The following is a 21934-nucleotide window of genomic DNA, read 5'->3' on the forward strand; positions in this document are numbered from 1 at the left end:
TTTCCTTGTTCTCTAAGTAAAACAGAGTATGGAATGGATCAGAATTATGACAGTACAGTTAAGGATTTCAACATACAAATCCAGCAGCTAAGACAGCCATGCCTGGCGTAATTTTATTCCTGTTAGCTTTGTGATCTATTATAAAAGTGTTCACGGAAAGAAAAAGACCCTCTATCTGAATTCTCATAACTAACAACTTGTGCAGAGTATAGGGTGGAAGAAAGGCTGCTGTATTGTCTGCTAGATATATAAAATATTGTCAATGATTTACCAGAAAGCATAAATGCCCTTAGTAAAAACAGCTAGAAAAGGAGAAGTAATTTGAAGAAACTGTAAGAGAACTAGATATTACGATTTTTTTCTGAAGCATACACATATATTCTGCTGCTGAAGAAAAGAAAAATTAAGAACATTTAAAGCAAACCTTTGCATATATGGGTTTTTAAGAATGTTGTTTATGTCCTTACAAAGATCAGTAAATAAAATTGCCCATGAAAACAATAAAAGTATCTGCACAAGAGGTAGTTCTAGAGTCTGGCAAAAGATGGTTTATTTCAATAATGTAAAATATTTGGTAAAGGTTAAGCTTTCACTATGACACAAAGTTTCTGGGCCATCTCTTCAGTTCTGTGAAGTGACACTATTTAACAGTTTCAAAAAACCCCCTAAACAATATAGATTAATTTTGAATTTTTGGCTGAAAATCTCAATAAAATGTTAATATATGCATATATAACTGAGACATGTGAGGGGCCATGCCGGTGTCACAGTGGCAGGACGACATTCACATTGCCTTTCTCTCTGCATGAAGCTCCACACCAGCACATCATACTCACGTGTTTTGCTGTGAATTCATCAACCTCCTGAAGCACCTTCTCCTGGCACTCTGGGTTGGTGGCTAGCAAGTATGTGGCAAAGGACAGTGTGCTAGTGGTGGTCTCGTACCCAGCGATCAGGAAAAGGAAAGCTTGGCCTGCTATCTCATCCTCTGTTAACGTCTTCTGAACCTTTTCAGATGGGCCCCTGTCAGCAAGAGACACCTCGTTCTGTCTGGAAGCAGCAGATGGACTGATCACATCAAAACACCCGGCTGCCAGGGAGTCAGCTGAGTCGCGGGAGTCAAGCATCCACTGGAGAAAATCTTCGCGCCTCTGCACAATAGCAGATGAGAAGAAGCACAAAGAGTGGGTCACAGAGGAATGTCTTTACTCACGGGGTGGGGGGAAGGATAGAGCTGTTTCCTATTTATACTGCCCACTTGGCTCCCACAGAATGGCTACCAGCCTTTCACCAAACAATGCCATCAGCTGAAAATGCCATCACTAACAGCCAGTCACTGCTTGCTTCTCAGAGGGATGAGACTGATCTGCCCCCAAGACATAACAGGTACATTATTTTCACAGAGGACTGCTAATGGACAGTTCCATACAGAACTGTTTTCATACTCAGGGTGAGTTCTTGGCACTTGATGGAAGCAAGGAGATTGATATAGTCAATGCATGGTCCCATGTGCACCTGCCAAGTGGACGTGGCACAACTTCTGCTCGGAGGAGTGGCCCATTTGCTTGGAGTCACTTTTTATCCTCATTTGTTCACTTGGTCCAAAGCCTGAAAGTGGCATTTTTTTAAATTTTTTTTTAAACGTGTTTGCAGAAACGCATTACAACAGTAAGCATTCCTCTACCATAAAACCTGTTGGTAGTGGCTTGTCTTTGCAAAATGCCCACTGAATTGTTCTACCGTGGTGAAAACTGCTAGATTCTGACAGAAAAACTCTAATAAACAGACCTATGGACACAAGTGAGATGACTCAAAACCACTCTGGACAGCAAGCTTGATTAGGCTTTGAAATATAACCCAAAAGATTTGAATTGACTTTTGGGAGTGGGCATAATAGAATTGTGCTGAACCTAAGCCATAAGGCTCTGTGATTGATTTTCAATTCCTCGAATACCAACAGAATACATGATAGCTCAAGGACTTAGAAGAGACTGCAGTGCCAGAACACAACAACTTGTGAAGCGGGATGTACAAAAGACGGGACCAAGTCTTTCTTCAAAAGAAAAAAATGCTGTAAAGCTGCATTTATCTGTTGAAAAGAAATCATTTGAATGATTGCTTGGATCTAGTGATTGAGAGATAAAATATGAAAAGGAAAAGCCAGAGAAAAGGACAGGCAAAAAAGATAAGAGTAAGAAAGGACTAATTAATTATATATGTTGAAGGACTTAATCAGATGATTATTTTTTCACACAACATGGGAAAAGAGAGCAGTGAGACAACAAAAGAGGAGAAATGTTTAGTGTCCTGTGCTTAGCTCTGTTGCAAACAAACTGTTCTGACCGATCTACAGGCAGAGAGGAAAGGTTATTTTGAGGTTTTGAGTAGCCCAAGAGACTGGCACACTACCTCTTTAACAGCTCCTTTCTTCCACCCCATAGAACCTTTTTATTTTGCACATGCACATTATGCACCTTGTACCCATGATCAAACTGCATCTTCCACCCTGGTACACCCAAGAATCCATGCTCCAGCTAGTAGGCAGTGCCGGTCACTGCACACTGAAGACTCTACAAATCAGCCAGCCAAACTGCATCACTTCCAAGGCAGGAGATATGCACTTCCCCCCAGTAACTGAAGGCACAAAAAGCAACATCATATACATTGTGTTCAGCGATTGAGCTCCAGCTCTGAAAACACTTCCTTGTGCCTAGATGTAGGCACAATTTCCATATTCAGATTGGCCATGCTTCCTTAGTCTCTCATTTCTAATACAGCAAGCCCAAAGTCACAATTGCCCTGCCACAGTAATCCTCCAACGCGACAGGATACCTCTGCTCTTTTATGACCTTCTAGACCGGAGGAAACAAGACTTCATGCATACTTCAGCTGTGCATAGCTACAAATCTCATTTAACTTTTTCAGGAAGGGTTTTATTCACATTCTGAGACCACGTATTGCACAACTCAGAGTCCAACTCTTTGGCATATCCTACACTTCAGGGATTTTCCTGGTACACATATTTAGGCTAGGCCATTATTTAAATAATAAAAAAAACCCCAACGAAATAATCCAGTTCCAGTGTGTTCATTAGTGTGTGGATAAACTAGTCCAGTATAGTAATGAACTGCACCTGTAGAGATATTCCCTTTAATCCTTAAGACCAGTCATACTCACCTAAACTACCTTTACGACATCAAAAATGTATACTCACGTTCATACTCAGTGGAGTTATAACATGCTATAGTTCAAAGGGTATAACATTTGGTATGCTTCTGCATTCATCCTTCTCTAGCTGTGAATTTTCTTGTGAACAAACCCTTTGCTCTCTCAGGGTTTGCAGTTCCCAGTCATAAGCTGTTAGCTGAGTCTGGTCTTATATTTAGACAATACACTCTCTGGAGACCCTATAAGGTGCTCCTCCAGCTTTAGATAAAATCAGGTCTCAACCTTATACAAAGCATCTGGTTATTGCTGTGATAGCACAGTAATAATCATAATGACTAGTGAATAGAACGTCATTCATGAGAATTTTTGCTGAAAGCAAAGTAAATGAATGTTAGCACAAGTGAATATTCCCAAGAACATGCTCTGAAATGCCTCTGTGGCCATTTTGAAGAGATCTTTTTATTACTTACATAATGTATTTGGTTAGGAATTTAAAAGCTTGTCTTGTTGTAGACTCTGTTTATAAGGTCACCCTATTGAGAAACAGCTAGATACCTTATCTGTGCCAAATAATCTGTTTACAGGTGAGCCATGGTTGCTGAGAGCCACGGCTTCATAAACAATCCTTACAACATTCATTTGTAAAAACCGCTCGAATAATAGTGGAGAGAAAAAAAAGCGTAAAATTAGAAAGATGTGAGTTTTTCGCAAGATGATCCTACACAGTGGAAGGGGCTATGTTTTAGCAAAGCTTCTCTTCTTTATTGTTCATTCTACTTCACTTTAGGCATCAGTATAGAATGCAACATAAAAAATCGTCATCAACCCAAGCGAGAGAAAAGATTTCCAGGGTTATAACCAGTCATAATGAAACATATTTTTCTTCCGCACCATCAGGATGGAAAAATCACTCTGACTCAAAAACCTAACAATGGCAATAGAGGCAAACCCCAGCATAAAAACAAATATAATTGGATTGTTAAGTGCTGGAAATGAGGAAAAGGTATCTCATGACAAGTCACAGGGGTTTTCTCCACTTCAGTTAACAGCAGGAAAAAAAAAAAAACCCACAACAAAAAACAAACAAGGCAGATTTTTCAGTTTGACAATAGACCAGGTACTGACAGTGTCACTGCACAAAAACATTCTCTGGTCATCTTATACAGCTGCTGGCTTCCTTTTTCCATTGGGGACATCTGTTTGATTTTCCTCATAAAAAGCAGAAGCCCATAATACCTTCTATCCTGTCCTCTGACACTTGCATAGTTATATGACAATAGCCTCAGAAACAAGCGCCCGCTTCAGAAGAATGGTGTACCAATGCAACGGACTCCTGTTTTGCCCCTGTACAACACAGAGCCTATCATTAAGCCATGAGAATGGAATGGAAAGCTACTATTTCAAAAAAATCTAATCTGAATCCAGGATAGGACAGGGTGCATGTCTAACTCGGTGGTGACACAGACATCCCCTTTGAAATATATAATAAGACAAGCCTCGCTTTCAGCTTCCCCAAGACAGACACCTCGCAATATATTTCCTGACACCAGTGTTCTGGGCCATATCATTTCTCTCATTAGTCTTCTTAAACATCACCTGGCCATGCAGAGAAATCATTCTGCACAGAACCATAACGAGCTACGTGCTACACACTGGAAGAATAGGTGTGTGCTACACTGGGGAAGGCCAATCCGGCAGTATCTATCAACTCTCCTCAAATCACTGCTTTTAAACTTTCCAACTGTCAGAAGAAGACAGAGATATCGCTCACACGCATGATGTACCATGACTTTCCTCACAGGAGGCAAGGATCCTGGAGGGGCGGGGCATGTCTCCAGCTCTCTCTGTACTAAACATGGAACTGTGTTTTCATCTCCACAACTGACATAGCATCTGATCTTTTGGCAAATTCACCGCTGCTTTGAGGATCCAGGGGACCCTTGGGGTTATGCTTTTGGTAGCGAGATTGAGCCATTCAGTTTCTCTGCAAGGTGAGGTCATAAATTACTTAAGGAAAAGTACCAAATGTATGTCAGCTGGAATTTTTGTTCTTAATGCTGTGATTTCAGTTGTGTTTTCAGTAAACTATACCCAAATTTTGCACCACTCTGATAGTTCAGTTCCCTGTTTTGAGTTCCAAATTGCCCAGAACTACAGAAAGCAACTTAAAGATAAATGAAGTAATCAAACTAGACAACATAATTGGTTGGTATTCTGTAAAGCACTTGCTGTGGTGCAAAAGTCATACAAACGTGATGCTGCTAACGTAACACCACACACCGTAAGGAGTCCCTCCAAGCCTTTCTTAAATGCTCTAATGGCAGGTCAAGCTTCTGCTAAGAATCCTTATCCAACTGGTGGAAAGCTCACATCTCATATTATTTCGGTTCCCTACAAAGTTGTACAAACACTGCTATATTTGTTTATATCCATGTCACTTTTTGTAAGTTTGATTTAGCAACCATCTCTTTCAAGGTGAGACAAACCTGTGTCACCCTGAAGTTAGTAGTATCTGTATCACTGCGGTAGCTACCCAGATCCTTTTGAAAACAGAAGCACAAAATGCAGTCCCACTAAAACTATCGTTTTGCCAAACAGCTTTGAAAGGATCAAATTTAACCTCTCCCTAACACTTGCACACTTCATTTCATTTCTCAGTGAAATGAAAAAAAAAAAAAAATGCCAGTCTCTCTGCCAATACATCCAGTCCCAAAACATTCCAGGGAGATTGTCTCTTTGCCTTGTTCTTGAAATCAGAAGCTGGAATTAACTGGGACACCAAAGCTGAAAATCCTCAAATTTGTGTGTCTGAAGGCTGAGAGCATGGTCCTCTCACAGGTGATGCTCAGCTCTGGAAGGACCTGGAGTCTGTTGAACTGCAGGGAACAGCCATTGTTCAAGAGTGGCTGGGAGGCTTCCAGTCTGGTAGAAAAAACTCCCTTGTTTGCATTTGTCAATGTCAGCTGGTGGAACCACTGTAATGTTTTTATTGTAAATGGGCTGACAAAGCAATATAACTTGCATTAAAAACCTGAGTAAATTTAAAGCAAAAATAAAAAATTCACTGAGTGTCCACTTGGAAAGTGGAGCAGCCTTTTTCCATCCTGCCCTGATCTTAACATTTGTACTGAATCCTCAGACTGAGAAGATTTTGTACAACTTTGGACTTGTTCTGATATTTTCATATATTGTCATCTCTAAACTCCTATGTGAGTTTCTGGCAGTAGTTCACAACAATGAGGAGAAACCATGAGTATTCAGTGACACTGCATTTGATGTCAGAAGCCATGACAATGTCTTTGCTTTCTACTTGAAAGAAAAAAGAGGTGTCCCTTCAATAATGTTGCAAAAATGCTACATGAAATGCTAAGCAGGCTCAAGAGGGGCAGTTACATCAGCAAATTGATGAACGCACCTGAGCATGGAAAGTATTAAACAAAGTGTATCTTCTATGTGTGACCAATGCTCTTTCAAAAAATAAAAATTAAAAAAAAATGAGTAAGTGTAAAATCAAGCATGACATGGATTTTATTAGCTGAGTTTGCCACTAAATCTGCAGGGTGGCCAATATGAATTACTGGTTAAAGCACTGACCTCCACAGAAACTTGGAGCTTAAAGCTGCACTCCCTTTTTTTGCTTTTGAAATGCAGCTACAACTGGTGCAGCTTCTCCATCTGTAAAATCGGTACAACACACATCAAATCTTATAAAAGCCCGTGAGGAAAAGCTAATGATGATCTCAGAAAACCCTTTAAGACCTAGGATGAAAACAGATTTACACAGACTCAAAGAGTTTAAGGCAAAAGGCACCATCACATAGGGGAAAGAGGCCTGGAAGGAACTCAGCAAGTTATCTACTGCATCCCCTTGCCACGAGGCAGCATCAGCCAAACCAACACTGACAGCTGTTTGTCTAACCTGTTCTCAAAAACTCAGCCAAACTCCAGCTTCCCACAGCCTCCCCAGGCAGTCCACCCCAGCACTGAACCATTTTTGTCACTGAAGAGGTTTCCTCTTCTCCAGTGAGTCACTGCAGATACTGCATTAGATTTCACCCAGCTACACCTGTAACACCTGAGGCCTCACAACCTGTGCTTGTATATGTGTGTGTGTCTCTCTATAGGCATTTCTTCAGCAGATCTTCAACAAAGCATGCTGATAACAGAAAAATCATACTGCTGGAAAAAAGAGACCTATCTTTACGTGGTAGTGCTCCCATTCATGAGGTGAGGGAGAAGAGTGCTCAGGTTCTGCTGGTTTCTTCCTCAAACGTTTTGCACTTTTCTGACCTTCAAAGTGCTAAGTTCAAGTAAGTGAGTTAGTAATCTAGAGGCATGGACAAGCCTAATTAGACCTGGAAGTAAAGCTGGGGGAAATTCTTAAGAATAAGATTTTCTTAGGGACTCATCTCTCTTCAGCTTAAACTTCTGCAAATGGCACTAGAGGGCTCATATCTTGAAAGACAACAGCCTCCTTCTCAAGATGTTCCCACACAGTCCAGGTACAAACATAAATCTGAATTTCAGACCTAATTGCTAGTGAATGGAGAGAGAGCAAAGAACTGTTTCTAGCTGGGACAAGCTTAGCTTTAGCTCCTTATGGCTCTTATAGAAAGGCTGGTTTTAATCTTAAGTGTCTGGATCTGTTGACTGTGAGCTGCAAAGATCGCAGCCAGAGGCCTAACTTGGCTGAAATGATATGTAGGATGAAGAGATACTACAATTATGAGAGAGAGAAAATTAGGCACACACCTATTTTATTGCTTCACTAATTATGTGGGCCCACAGAAAAACTTGTGGCTTGTCTAGAGAGCTGGAAACCATTCCAGTACTACTTCAGTGTAAAACCAAGGGATTGCCTGCAGCCTGTCCATTTACACTCCTAATGAACTGACCGTTGTCTCTGATCCTGGGGAGTTTCCTTCCAATACTAGGCTGAGCAGAATGAGCTGGGTGTCTAAGAGAAGCACTAAGTTTCTCCATGAAATTCAGTCTATTGACAAACAAGTGTCATGCACTTTGTGGTAGCTGGTTGACATCTCTGAAGCGTTGGGCTGGGAGCCTCAGCCCACAGCACAGCACAACAGTATAACCAACACAGCTCCCTCTCTCACACACACGCATGGGGAAGGCTCAGAAAAGAGCCCAAAATGCAATGGATAGAGAGTCTCATTCAGCTCTCCCAATCCTTGCATCATGGTGAGCAAGAGACACTGGCAGGAAATGAGAGTGGACTGCAACCTCCTTATTCTGTATTTTCAAAACATTTAGGATAACAACATACTGACAATGACTCCTGGCATTATCAGAGCACAAACAATAAATATTGGATTTGTGTGTGCAGTAGCTGAGCTTCTCCTGCCCCACACGTTTTGGTATTTGCAGCTGGAGGAGTGAGATTATCAGAATACACAGTGGGCAAATACAGAAAGAGGAGAAATAATTGGGCGCTATGGAAGAACAAGAGCTTGGGCCAGGCCTCCCCATGCACAGCAGTGTGTGGAACGGTCACCAGCTCCCAAATCAGCAGCGACCTGACCACCCTGCTGCCCACTGTATGCACGCATCCTCTCCCAAAGCTTATCTGGCGTCCCAGTAAACCATCCAACACTCCTACCCTCCCCTATCTGCAGGAGGGAGGGAGGGAGGATGCAGGAAGGGAATGTTTTAGGCTAAGTGTCTGATATCCAGAAGCTTGACCCTCTGCTGACTCAAATTGCTGACTAAAGGCTGCTTTTGCAGGCAGCCCTCCGTTCCTTTTCTATTTGCCACAGATTATAACTGTATTTGCTTAAATTTAATTCTTGATTAATAATCAGTTCTGGTTTTAGCAGTTGCCTGACGTTCAAGAAAATGCACAGGAATCTCATTCTTGCTTCTTTATCCTTTGTCCTTCCTGCCCCATCTGCTCTCTTTAACATTCTTGCAAAGCCCCACCACTCATTTCATAGAGCCATCAGGACATTTTGGGGCCATCCTGGAAATTTACTGTTCACATGCTGTCCTGCCGCATCTCTCCCCACGGTTTGTTCGAGATTCCCTCTTTCTGCATCACATTGCCTATAGATTTGCATACGTTTTGAAGGGAGGAACACTCACTATTTGATTTTGTGATGGCCTTAAGTAATTCCGGGTAACTAAAAAAAAAAGATTTTTTTTTTTAAACTAAACTAACTATGGCTGTGGGACTGATATAAATGACATGTACAGTTACAAAAAATTACAGTTTATTTATGTTCTTTATTAACAATAAGGAAAAAACTCTTGTCTTCTCAATCACTTCTCTGAGCAACTGCTCTCCACTGCTGGCAGGCAGTTCTACTGCTGGCTTATCTATTCACGAGCACACCTGCACCCTACGTTAGGATTTATCCTGGATCTTCAGCTATACTAAACTGGTTTCAACCTACAGTACATCAATCGCCTCTACACCTGACTCTCCACTTGCGTGCATGAAGGGGTACAGGTTTCTAATGCAGCAGGTGAAAGCAGCATCGGGAAGGGAAGGATTATTTTCAGCTAGCCGGTGGCCAATAACAAATTGTGTTATCCTCCACAGTTTCACGGTTGCTCGGTTCAGTTATGAGTTTTATCCAATAGATGGCTCCTCAGCAGCAGGAAGGATTCTCCCCCTGCTCTCCTTTCCTTCGCAGAGTTTCAATACGACTTTCTAATATTTACACAGCTATTATCTTGCAAATATAGGCATTTTGTGCACACTGATAAACACAGAGAAGAAGCATGTGTGTGTGAATTAAAGAACAAAAGAAAAATTAGATGGCATTTTATACATTTCATGCCACTTTGTCCTCTGCCAGTACAAGGATGCATGAAAAATGACAGTCAGGCAGCCCTGTGGTCTGGAATGCTTCCTAAAGTCAAAGTAAAAAAAACCACATGAATATTAACAGTATGGCAGAATACCAGCTGTCTTTCTCCCTGAAAATATAAGAGCATCTCCCACATCTTACCGAGCAATACTGACCAAGCAATACTGACCAAGCAATACTTAAGCAACTTACAGGCATCATTATTCCACTGTCAATGAAAGATTTTTCACAAGAAAAAGAATAATCCTGTGTGTAATTATTGATATAATGAACTAGGAGAGCTCTGTGTAATTGGCAGGGTGCAAGTTAACATCATTATGAGTAATGCTGCCATTTCTGAGATGGGAAAAGCGAATACTCTTCTGCTCTTTTCCAGAAAAACATAATCAGAATAATAGCAAAACCTGAGACATCAATTACATTCAGACAAATCATGTTTATCTCATATACACGCTTGTGACTTCTCTGAATCAGAAGAGCAGCTTCCAGTCATTTCTGTCCTGAGATCTACCTTGCATCTCACTCAGATCTTGTCAAGATCTTGTCAAACACTGGGCAGTAAACCCACTTTGGGGATTGTGACCTTCCAGCCAAACCACACGATCAAGTGAAAAGTGAAAACAGAACACCCACAATAAATAATAAATCTCGCAGAAGCCAGACTATGGCTACTTAAATCCCTACGGCTTAACGCTTTGATGGGGCACAACTATAAGCCCACTATACCTGCTGTTAGCATCTAGAATAATAACATTCCTAATAACAACCTTTATCCTTGAAATATTAAGCTGCTTTGAAGAGGGGAGGAAAGGTACCAGTTTACTCAAATACACATATAAACATATAGTATCTTAACATCACCATAATTACAGCCATAGTAACTGCCAAGAAAAAAAATGTTTTGTCCCTGTTCAAAGCTGAGCACAATCACTGTTTGCATTTCAGTGCTCCAAAAGGACTTGCCTAATTCCGTAACTCAGATCAGCTTTTTTCTAGCTTGAGAAATTGGAGCCAACTTGCACTTTGCTCGCCCCAAAATAAGGTCATCAGCATTCTTGATCATGGGCTGCTACACCATTGCTTCCCTTTACTCCTGAGCAGACACCCCAAACAGTCCTCCAGCCTAATGGGTATTATGCAGAGAAACAGCACGTGTAAAGGTAGCCCTGACCCCTCGGCTGGTATAAGGGCCCTTTGCATGCCCAAAGAATAGCTGTGTTGTTGCTCTCAAATTGGGCAAAGAGCAGATTTAACCCCTGGCCAGCCCCAATAGTGGTGGAACACAAAAGCTCCACCTTCCCTCCTGCCTCTCTCTTGGGATGCTGCAGCCAGCAGAACTTACCCAGACCAAAGCCAAGCTTGCAGATTTTCACCCTTCCTCACCTTTCCCCTTTTAAGGGGCCAAGTTACAAACATGCTAAAAATCAGAGTTCGCAACTGAAATACTGACAACAATTTTCACCGTGGAGCTGTTTAAAACAGGCAGCAGTGATATTCATTAAGCTGTTAATAATGGATTGTGGCACAAAGCAATTTATCAAGTTTCCATTGTAATTAAAATCACTGAATATTTGGGCACTTGCAATGCACCTAGCTCTCCCTGCTTCTGAAGCTTTACATTTTAATGTGAATTATGTCTCCCTCTCCCCAGAGACCTACTAAAAAGCCCATTTTAATTGCGATGTTTTTAATGGAGATTACATTATTATAAAGTGTACATTTCTGTTGAAGAGAGAAAGGAGGTGCTTGGCTCCCTCTAGTCCCTCTTAGATACAGCTTGCCTATTCCAGTGGGAGGGAAAAATAAAGGGTAGTTGCTGCAAAGAAAGGGGAGAAAGGCCTGCACAGTCACAGGCTAGGAAGCCAGGGCAAAACTGCTAGTGACTGTCACGGATGCACGATTTCCTAGGCAGATTTTCGGGGAGAAAGAGGAATTGCCACAATCATTCAGGCTGTTCTTTAGCAAAAGGCAGACGGAGGAATGCCACGCAGGGATTCCTGCCTCGCAGCCAGCTGACATCAAGGGCACATCTTAGAAAGCCTCTCCTCAAGGTTTCCAGTGACAGACAATCTGTCGTCTTCCATAATAAGTAACTCTAATGTTAAATTATCCACAAAATCCAGATACAGTCACGAGCGGATGGCGTCTAACAAAGGTCTCTGGTGCTGCTGCTCCAGCAGGCTGCAGAGGGAGACACAGACCCCAGGGGCAGCCTGGACAGAGTGGCAAGAAGAGAACTGCCCTGGCATAGTTGGTCACCTTTGTGCATTGAGATACACTTGCCACCAGGTTCAAAACAAAAGCAACTTGATATCCAAATGCCGGCCCCATACGTGGTTCTCCTGTTGGCAAGATGGGCTGTTGGTGTCTCTTTTGAGTAAGAATATGGATCTGCTAAGGTAAGTAGACACAAGAGAAAGGGGAGAAATATCAAAGCAGTGCAAAGCAGATACCAGCACTTGAGATAGATCAAGGGAAAAAACCTCCAGAGATCAAAATATGTCAACAGATGGACAAGACGGTTGAACCAGAATGAAATATCATGGAATAGCTTTTTCATAACTGCTTCAGAAAAGGTCATACTATATCACAAAAAGAAGGCAGTGCATGGGCCTGAGAGAGGTCACCGTAGGCAAACAGAGACACAGAGACAAATTCAAAGATCACCCATGAATACCGCAAGAGCCGTAACTCCCCTCCTAGTTCTGGCAGTGCCTCAGGGAAGAATGATGGTGAACCAATAACAGATAAAATAATAATAATAATAAAGGATGAATTATGAAAGACAAAACTGAAAATGTTAAAAATGTCAGAGAAAGGGAAAGCTCTGTTATTGCAATTAGGTTAGTAAATATGTGATTTTTTTCTAAATTAAGAATTTAGATGGTATGCTCTAGTGACATATGTCAGAAGATGTTTGTAGAGAGAAAGTACCCAAAAATGCTATTGCTCTGAACAGTAAGGTAAGATAAATACATAGAACTCCCAGTCCAAATCAAGGGATCCCTTGCAGATTTAGGTCAAGAGTAAGTAAAAAAAAAAAAAAAAAAAAGACGACTGTATAAATGAAAATTAGATCTTATATCTCACCCTGGCATTAAAGGCCACCACCCTGTTATGCAGAAAATTAATCTGCAGATGATATAATTTTATGGCAACATTCCCTTTGTTTGCTGATTTGAAAACCCCACACCCTGGATGAAGACCAGATCATAGATTAAGCAGGAAAAAGGAAGGGCTTTCAGTGACCTAAAGCAGAACCTTCTGAGAAACTTGGTGGGGGGGAAGTGGTGGGCGGGGTACACACGCCAAATGGGTAATGTACAGAAGAGATGAGGAATTGTAAGAGAGAAGTTACAAAAGAAAAGGAATATGCACAACTTGGAGTGAAATTTTATCCTTTCAGCCAAAGGGTTGAACACCAAGACCATACCATGAAGGAAAGCGAATGACTGGAAGTGGGGAGAGACACACTGGTGAAGATTTACTTTATGCTGAGGAATTGCAAAGGTAAACTCTGTTTCTAAGCCTATAGGAAAATGACCCTGACAGACAGATGTAACACTGCTTACGCTGGATATTTTGCACAAATGAGAACACGCAGCAGAAAGGCCAAATTACTTACTGATTTGGCATGCATCAACAGATATATGACTGCATTAGAGTCTGCCCTAAGTGCTACAAAAGAAAGGCAGCTAGAGATGCTTTACTCCCTTCCCAGGAAACAGATACCTTTTTCTCAGCCCTGGACACAGCAAAGTCTCTCTGGGTACGTGTAACTTCTGTGACACACCCCGGAACATTTCCCCAACGACACACAGTGACCCAACAGCTTGCAACAGCCTAGAACCAATTACTTTCTCTGATCCCAGTATCAGAAGAGATGCTTACTAACCAGGGAACAAACTTTATGTCTAAGGTCATGAAACAGCAGTATTGAGTACTAGGTATAAAAAGTATTAAAGCCTATGCCACATCCTCCTCAAACAGATGGCCTTTCAGAAAGATTTAATCAGACATTGAAATGCATGCTGCGAATACTCATTACTAGCACAGGATCAGGCTGGGACAAGTGGCCAGCACTGACGTTATTGCCTACGGGGAATTACCACAGGCATAAACAGGATTTTCAATGTTTGAACTTCTCTCTGGATAAAAAGTACAGGGTCCCCTTGCCATCACAAGGGAGGGTAAAGCAAAAAATTCATGATGGGGTGGGCCAGATCTAGATTGCAGAGGAGAAGCAAGAGACCCAGGCCCTTATAAGGGGCAACCACCTTTTTTTTTTTGGCTTCCTCATCCTCCCTTTTTCACCTGTGCTGGTCAAGCCACCACAAAGCTCAGTGTCACAGACAAGTGCTTGCTGGATCCCACCTTCAAAGCACAATGAGCTCTTGCTCTTCTTATTTTTACAGACGCATAAAACAGAGCTGTGACCACTCCCGTCCCCTCAGTATCAAGAACAGAAAAACCAGGGTATAGCCACAACCAGCACTTAGAAGGAGGTAGAAGTAGGCCTGGTCAAAAAAAAAAAAAAAAAAAAAAAAAAAGAAAAGAAAATGAAATGAAATGAAAGAAAAAAATACGGACTTTTGATCTCCCCTTCAATAATGGGGCATTTTCTTTGAAAAGTTTCAAGTTTGCCTTTTTGCCTTTCAATTCTTTCCTCCTCCAGTTTTTCAGAAAAAGTTTACTGCTAACATTATTTGAAAGAGTCCTTAAGCTATATTTTGGCTTTGATTTTTGATAGACGGTATTTTAAGTGACTGACTTTACCATATAAAAACGATTTTTAGAAGTCACTAAAACCCTTGACATTACCAACAACTGAGCATGTTGATTTATTTCTATTCTTGATGAAAAAGCCTTTTTTTTCAACACTAAAAATCCCTCCCTTTTCAATTAAAAGATGTTTCTCATATGGCGTAGATCAGCAAAGCCAATTGCCCATCTCTACTTCCTGCACCAACTGGTGCAAACCGGAGGAAAATGTATGCAAATCTTATTGGCAGAAGCATTTAAGTGCTTCCTCCCTGTAACTCCGAAGGCATCCTGTTGGCCTAATGACTTCCTGTGGGTTAATGCTGCTGAAGGGAGTGTCTGAACCTCCCCTGTTCTGCCCAGAATGGGGCAAAGTCACCATTTTTTTGAAGGCCCTGTGAAGGACATCCACCACACACCTCTTACAAAGTGAGGTTAGCTTTTCCTGCACGGATGATACTCACATTTTCCCAGTACTGTCTGCAAGATCATTCTTGGCAACTCAGGACACAGAAAAACTTCACCAGCCTAATCAGTATGAACATCCTGGTGTTTTGATTTAATTTCTGTTCTTTGGTATGGGTCTGTGTTCTCGCAAATCGAAGCACATGTGCAGTGCTCCAAGGAGTCAGTGAGATGGCTCACATGCATGTCAACACTTTGAAGTCCAGATTATAGCTGAGGTGGGTCACTGCTACCATCACCCCATGAAGAAGAAGTGAAGATACACAGCAGTAGCTGAAAAAGTGTAAAAGTGAGTGGGGAGAAACAGAGGTATTGGAGAAAGCATCCCAGATGTCAAGATTATATTGCTCCGCTTGCTGCAGGTTTTGCAGATATGGGGCAGATAATATATATACCATCTGCCTGTTCCTTGTCTAGGTTCCATGAAGTACTCTGATCCATAACCAAGGAGGCAGTAAAAATGGGCAAAGTGATAAGGGCAAAGGGTGAGTGATAGCAAGCAGACCGGGTATGCACTTGGTGGCAACAGGTAACCAAGCAGACATTTGCTATCTTATTGTGACTGCAGAGCTCATAAAGCACTGCGCTCAAAGGTGTGCTGGGCTGCAGAACTGGGACAGATGCAGCAGTAAAGCAAAAATCTTCCTGCTTCCCCATCAACACACCTCAGGGAGGTGAGAAAGTCACTGCTCTCGTTACTTATTCTGTCCTTGATCTCTTTTGAGCAGAGAGACTGCAGAACTGCATTTCATGATGAAAGCACCTCAGTCAGACTCTTCAGCCCGGGCCTGAAACCAAACGACCACATTTTGTAGGCCCTACAATTCATCGTTGGGAAGATAACAACAGACTGATCAAGAAATTTCAACTGGCGACCAAAAGTAATAGGGATTTTGAGTTCATCTCCATTTGAGCCTTTGAGGCATTGCTATGTTTAAATGCCCACTTGAGAAATGCTGAGAAAGTTATAAAATTCATTACCTTTGAGAAAAAGGAAATAAAAGGGAAAAAGGGGATTTTTCTTCAAATGTGGGAAGGAAGGAACACAATTTTAAAAGCAAGCAGTAATGGCTTGATTTTTAAAAGAAGGTGAGTAACTAAAATGCCCTTTAACACTATGCCAGGTTTTTTTTTTCCTCTTAGAATGACTGCTGCCCAAGCACAGACACCAGATTTAACGTTCAAAAGATTTTTAACATATGCTAGAGAAATTATAACCTTCTGCTTAAAACAGCAGAGACGCAGGTTTAAGATCTGGGTTTAAACCCCATACTTAGCACAAATTCCCTCTATATCTTTAAGACACTCATTAACCTCTCTGGAAAGCCCACTTCACATTTCCTCGCCACAAAGGCAGCGGATAATGACATGATCAAACCGTGAGAACAGCCCAGCCGAACAGAATTGCAGCATCCCTCCTACAGACTTAGAAAAACAAAAGGACCAGACTGATCCTTTGCTATACTGACTTTATTAATCAGTTAAAAATGGCTTATTTCATAATTCCATATAGTGTGTTCCCTTTAATGGATACCACCTTCTTTCAAATATAAACAAGTTTCGCCTGGTTTTCTACAAAGGCAGGAAAACTGCACAGTATTAGAAGGTGTCTAATCCTCCCATCTGCTGTTTCCTTAGAAAAATATTTACTTTTTAACATCTGTAGTGCATTTCCACAGTTCAAACACGCACACAGCTCCTGGAATGTACATAGCATTTAGCAAATTTTTAACTAAGTTTTCTTAGTAATTGTATAGTTTTCCCTTGACAAGGAGAGGATCAGACTTTTTTCAGGAGGATTACCTCTGCTCAACTCATTTCAAGCAGCTCTTGAATAAAATAGTTCATTAGTTCACGAAAAGGAAAAACTCCAGGGAGCTGCTGGGGAAGGAAGAGAAAAGAACAGAGTTCCACAGTAATTAGGTTTTCAGATTGTCCCTTATCCTCCAGAATGCAGGTACACACACACGCGTCCCTCTTCCCCTTAGGTAAAGCATTTAGGGGAGCTCATTGCACATTTTTCCCTGGGCATCAGTGTTCCAGAGATTTTAATTGTAACCAGGCTATCATTTCCCAGAAAGATATTAAAAGATTCCACTTCCTGATGGCATATTTCTATTGCTAGTCCATAGTGAAAGGGCAGTTCTTTCCTCTTTGTGAGCATTTAAAGACCTTAGTTTCAGACTTCCTCGAAGTTCAGTTTCCTAACCTTTTTAAGCTCCCATGGCTGATGCTGGAAAATCAGATCTCCACTCACCAGGAATCACTCATGCCTGCTCACCTACAGGCAGCCCAGCAAAGCCACTGACTACCTACCTCAGATCAGGGAAACGACTGGCCAGGAATGAGGACGGAAAGTGGGGAAAATTGGAGGGTGTTGCACTTGTTCACTGGCAATCACTGACCAGAGGACAACTTCTTTTGATCTAGATGTAGCACAGCAGAGTACAGAGCATCCCAGGGCCATACCAATTCACAGGAGGCCAGATCATCACCAGGACTGCCAGTACAGTACAGCTTCTTTGTGGCTTTAAGCCACGTGGCTTAAGCGCAGTGTGGTGCACAGTAGCACAGCATTCACACTCTTCTCCCATTATTTGTTCTGCGCTTACACCAAAAGCATTCAAGTAGTCTGTAGGTCTCCAGCCAGACTGACTAAACTGTCAACCAAGATATATTCAAGTTCTGGTCATACTTCTCTGTGCTTTGTCACTCTCTCATTTCAAATTGATTTGAGACCACCAAAACTCAGCTGATTATAAAATCATAGAACGCTTTGGTTTGGAAGAGATCATCAAAGGTCATCTAGTTCAAACCCCCTGCAGAGAGCAGAGACATCTTCAAATAGACCAGGTTGCCCAGAGCCCCATCCAACCTGACCCTGAATGTTTCCAGGGATGGGGCACCTACCACTTTGCTGGGAAACCTGTGCCAGTGTTACACCACCCTCGGTGTACAAAATTTCTTCCTTATATCTAGTCTGTATCTACCCTCTTTTACTTTAAAACCATTACCCTTTGTCCTGTCACAACAGATCTTCCTAAAAAGACTTCTTCATCTCTCTTATAAGCTCCCTTTAAGTGCTGGAAGGCTGCAATAAGGTCTCTCTGGAGCCACCTCTTCTCCAGGATGAACAACCCCAACTCTCTCAGCCTTTTCTTCACAGCAGAGGTGTTCCAGCCCTCTCATCATTTTTGTGGCCCCCCTCTGGACCTGTTCCAACAGATTCGTGTCTTTCTTGTGCTGAGGACTCCAGAGCTGGACACAGTACTCCAGGTGAGGTCTCACCAGAGCAGAGCAGAGCAGCAGAATCACCTCCCTCGGCCCGCTGGCCACGCTTCTTTTGATGCACCCCAGGATACAGTTGGCTTTCTGGGCTGCAAGCACACATTGTCAGCTCACGTCCACCCTTTCATCCACTAGTACCCCAAGTCCTTCTCAGCAGAGCTGCTCTCAATCCCTTCATCCTCGAGCTTGTATTGATATCGAGGATTGCCTCAACCCAGGTGCAGGACCTTGCACTTGGCTTTGTTGAACCTCATGAGGTTCACATAGGCCCACTGCTCCAGCTTGTCCAGGTCCCTCTGGGTGGCATACCATCCTTCAGGTCAACTGCACCACCCAGGTTGGTGTCATCTTGGTGTCTATGTCATTGATGAAGATATTAAAGATCACTGGTCTCAGTATGGACCCCTGAGGAACCCCACCTGTCACCAATCTCCATTTGGACATCAAGCCATTGACCACTAACCTCTGGTCATCATCAGAAATGTCATCACCTGCCTGACATGGATCAGTGACTTTGAATTATGCCTTCACAGCAGACAGTACGACTGAAACAAAAAGGAGATGCCAGAAGAACGTGTTGTGGCCTCTACGAACTCTCCAATTCTGCTTGTTAAAGGATGCATATTTTGCAAACTGGATTTTCCTGCAGATCTGTTGTAATTTTCCAAAAATAATGTTTTGCAATATCCTTAAATTGTTACATTCCAAGTGATGTTATTACAAAGGATTACAAATGAAATTCTGGCCTTTCATCTGCTGAGGGGGCTTAGTTTCAACCCACAGTTCTAGAAAGGAGTCTCAATTTTGAGCACCACGAAAGACTCCTTTATCTAGATACTATCATTTAAAACAGACTGGTAGGTTATGAATTGAGCTATAACATGATAGAAAACCAAGACTTACATGAATAACGATTTGCATATCAGATTATTAAATGAAAACCTATCAAACTATAATTTATTGAAGTAAACAAACAGTCTATCTGCCCTGTTTCTGAAAACATTTTGCCTCAGGGAAAAATTTAAACCTGGGCAGATAATCAGGATAAGGTATTTGAACACTTAAATCCTGCTGGAGTCTTCAAAGTAGGTGTTAAGTGGTGCATTAAATTTGTGCTGTTTCTTCTGAGCAGGGTGAATTTGCTCTTCTACAAATAATGGGAAAAGTATTTTACAATAATTTGACTACATGAATAAATCTAATATATCAAAATTTCTAAAGTACGATCACTACATGTTTTTGTACATAAGCCAAATGAGTGGAGTATCCAGGACTGAAACTACTTGACTGACCACAGAAAGATAATATATAATTAAAATGACATCTGCAGCACTAAGAGAAAGTTAACAGTTTAACAGAAGGTTACATCACAGATCTCATGCAAGCTGCAAGCGTATTATTAGATCTAAACCTGGCTGTAAAATTACTATCTGCCCATGGGATTATCTTGAAGCATTGAGAAGCATTGTTTCATTTACTGACAGAACAGGGATGATAACAGGCTGACTTTGCTTGTCACATTGTTTTTTGGCCTTTCTTTATTATTTGCTCACATTAGCTGCAGATGAGAGGAAGGCAAGCTTCACTTTCTTGGAGCTTTTCATTGTTTTACAGTTTGTTCCAAAGTCCTTTTTTTTTTTTCCCCCGCCTCCCCCCGAAGAGAAGAACTCAAAAGCATTTTTAACGGTGATCAAATCAACAAGGAGTAAAAGATGCACACAATGCAACATCTAGGAATGAGGCAACCTAAGGAATTCCCATTGGCCTAATGCAACACAGGGAGACTGTAAGACTTCGCTTATAGCTCCCATTATTAGCACAAAGAACCAGTAGTTACCCTTATATCTTGGCCTCATTAAAATTCAGCAACAAAACTCTGACTTCAGTGTGCATATTTCATCATTCAAGGCCTAGGACATGGGACATAATCTTTCTACAAATGCAGGGCTATCTGGGACACCTAATCTCTACAGATTACATTCTGCATTAAATTGGACACAGCTGCATTTTTATTTGTTTCACATACCATTTTTATGTTCCTGGCAATTATTAAGTTGCCTATACTTGTAACAAGACTCATGTGCCAGACAACCTGAAATAGAATTTTGACTATTTTAGGATATTTTAGAGTATGTAACTATATTTTAGACTATGTAACAAGACAGGGAGTGAAAACGGGAAAAAAGGAATCTCCAAACTTTCCAGTTGCTTTTGAAAGCCGTGCTAATGATCCCAAACAACAAAGGGGACATAATGCACTCTCAGAAGTCTGGTCCTAAGTATCTAACTCCCAGCATTTGAAATAGATCCCATATGCCAATTTTGCAAACTAGGCAAAAGTCCAGGAGCAGGCAGGACAACAGCCAGTCATGGTCTTGTGCATATGCTGTTAAGGCAAACATGGACCTTGTACTTTCCTCCACGCTGCCCTGACACTGAGCAGATACTGTCCAGTGTTATCTCCCAAATCCCTTCTAATAAACCTCTGCTCCATCAACCCCTGAAACCTGCAAACAGGCTGCATGTGCAGAGAATGCTGCCTTCTGCTCTTGTCACTAAAATGTTACTTTTTTTAATGTTTTCTCCTAACCACACTCACCTGCTGTCCTTTATCTTAGTCTGCAGTTTGAGGGAGTGACCATCTCTAGCATAGTGAAGGATTGATGCCCTCAGTGCTACTGCCACAGAAATAGATTGCATGTTATTAATAGTAGATAATACATTAACTACTTGTAATGCACTTTAGATTGTTTCATTGCCTCTTTTATTCTTCTATAGTTGATACACAGAATAGACTTTTCAGGCAGATCCCTTTGGCATAAATCTTGATTCAAAATTCTGCATAACATATGTTTACACCGGTCTGCCGTTTAAAGTTCACACTGGATCTACGCGCTAGAAATGAGGTGTCTGCAAGTAGCTTAGATACACTACCCCTGTTACAAAATATTCCTCCAGCACTCAGCCTGGGCAAGGGCCCACGTTTATGAATCATGAATCGTTTGTGGCTGGTCAGTGGAGCTTACAGTCTTTTGGATGTAAAGAAAGATGGAGACAAAGACCTAAAGGCTGGAGGAAAGACAAGAAGCATGTGGTGATGAAGCACAACAAATACACAAATGAGACTTTAGTGCAGAAAACGTCAAAGAAAAGAATACAGAACACACCAAAGAGCAGCAATATATTTAAAAATCAATTTGATTTTCAAATGTGTCCTGGATGTAACATAAACTAAAATCCATTTTTTTCTTGAAAGGTGACAGCTGTGGGGCTAAGCTGTGAGAAAAGGTTGGGAGGATCCATTCTCACCTGCGCTGTTAGAATTGCTCTTCATCTCAAAGTGGTAAGAAACATCACTTATTCAATATTAACAGCTTCTTAATGTGCATGTTGTAGCATGTTTTATGTCAATCGATATGCAA

The 21934-nt window shown here is 41.6% G+C and overlaps 1 protein-coding gene across 1 annotated transcript in view; it reads right to left on the reverse strand.

Annotated features, from left to right (window-relative positions):
- The window catches only part of TBXAS1 (thromboxane A synthase 1 (platelet)), a gene marked incomplete at its 5' end in the record, with an annotated part of 101088 nt that overhangs the window by 65242 nt on the left and 13912 nt on the right, over positions 1 to 21934 (reverse strand). The window contains one exon of the mRNA XM_010132324.1: positions 837 to 1151. Coding sequence (XP_010130626.1) covers positions 837 to 1151 — 315 coding nt within the window. The remainder of the gene's footprint in view (positions 1 to 836; positions 1152 to 21934) is intronic.

Source organism: Buceros rhinoceros, unplaced genomic scaffold (assembly GCF_000710305.1).
Source record: "Buceros rhinoceros silvestris isolate BGI_N320 unplaced genomic scaffold, ASM71030v1 scaffold3750, whole genome shotgun sequence".
Lineage (NCBI taxonomy): Eukaryota > Metazoa > Chordata > Aves > Bucerotiformes > Bucerotidae > Buceros > Buceros rhinoceros.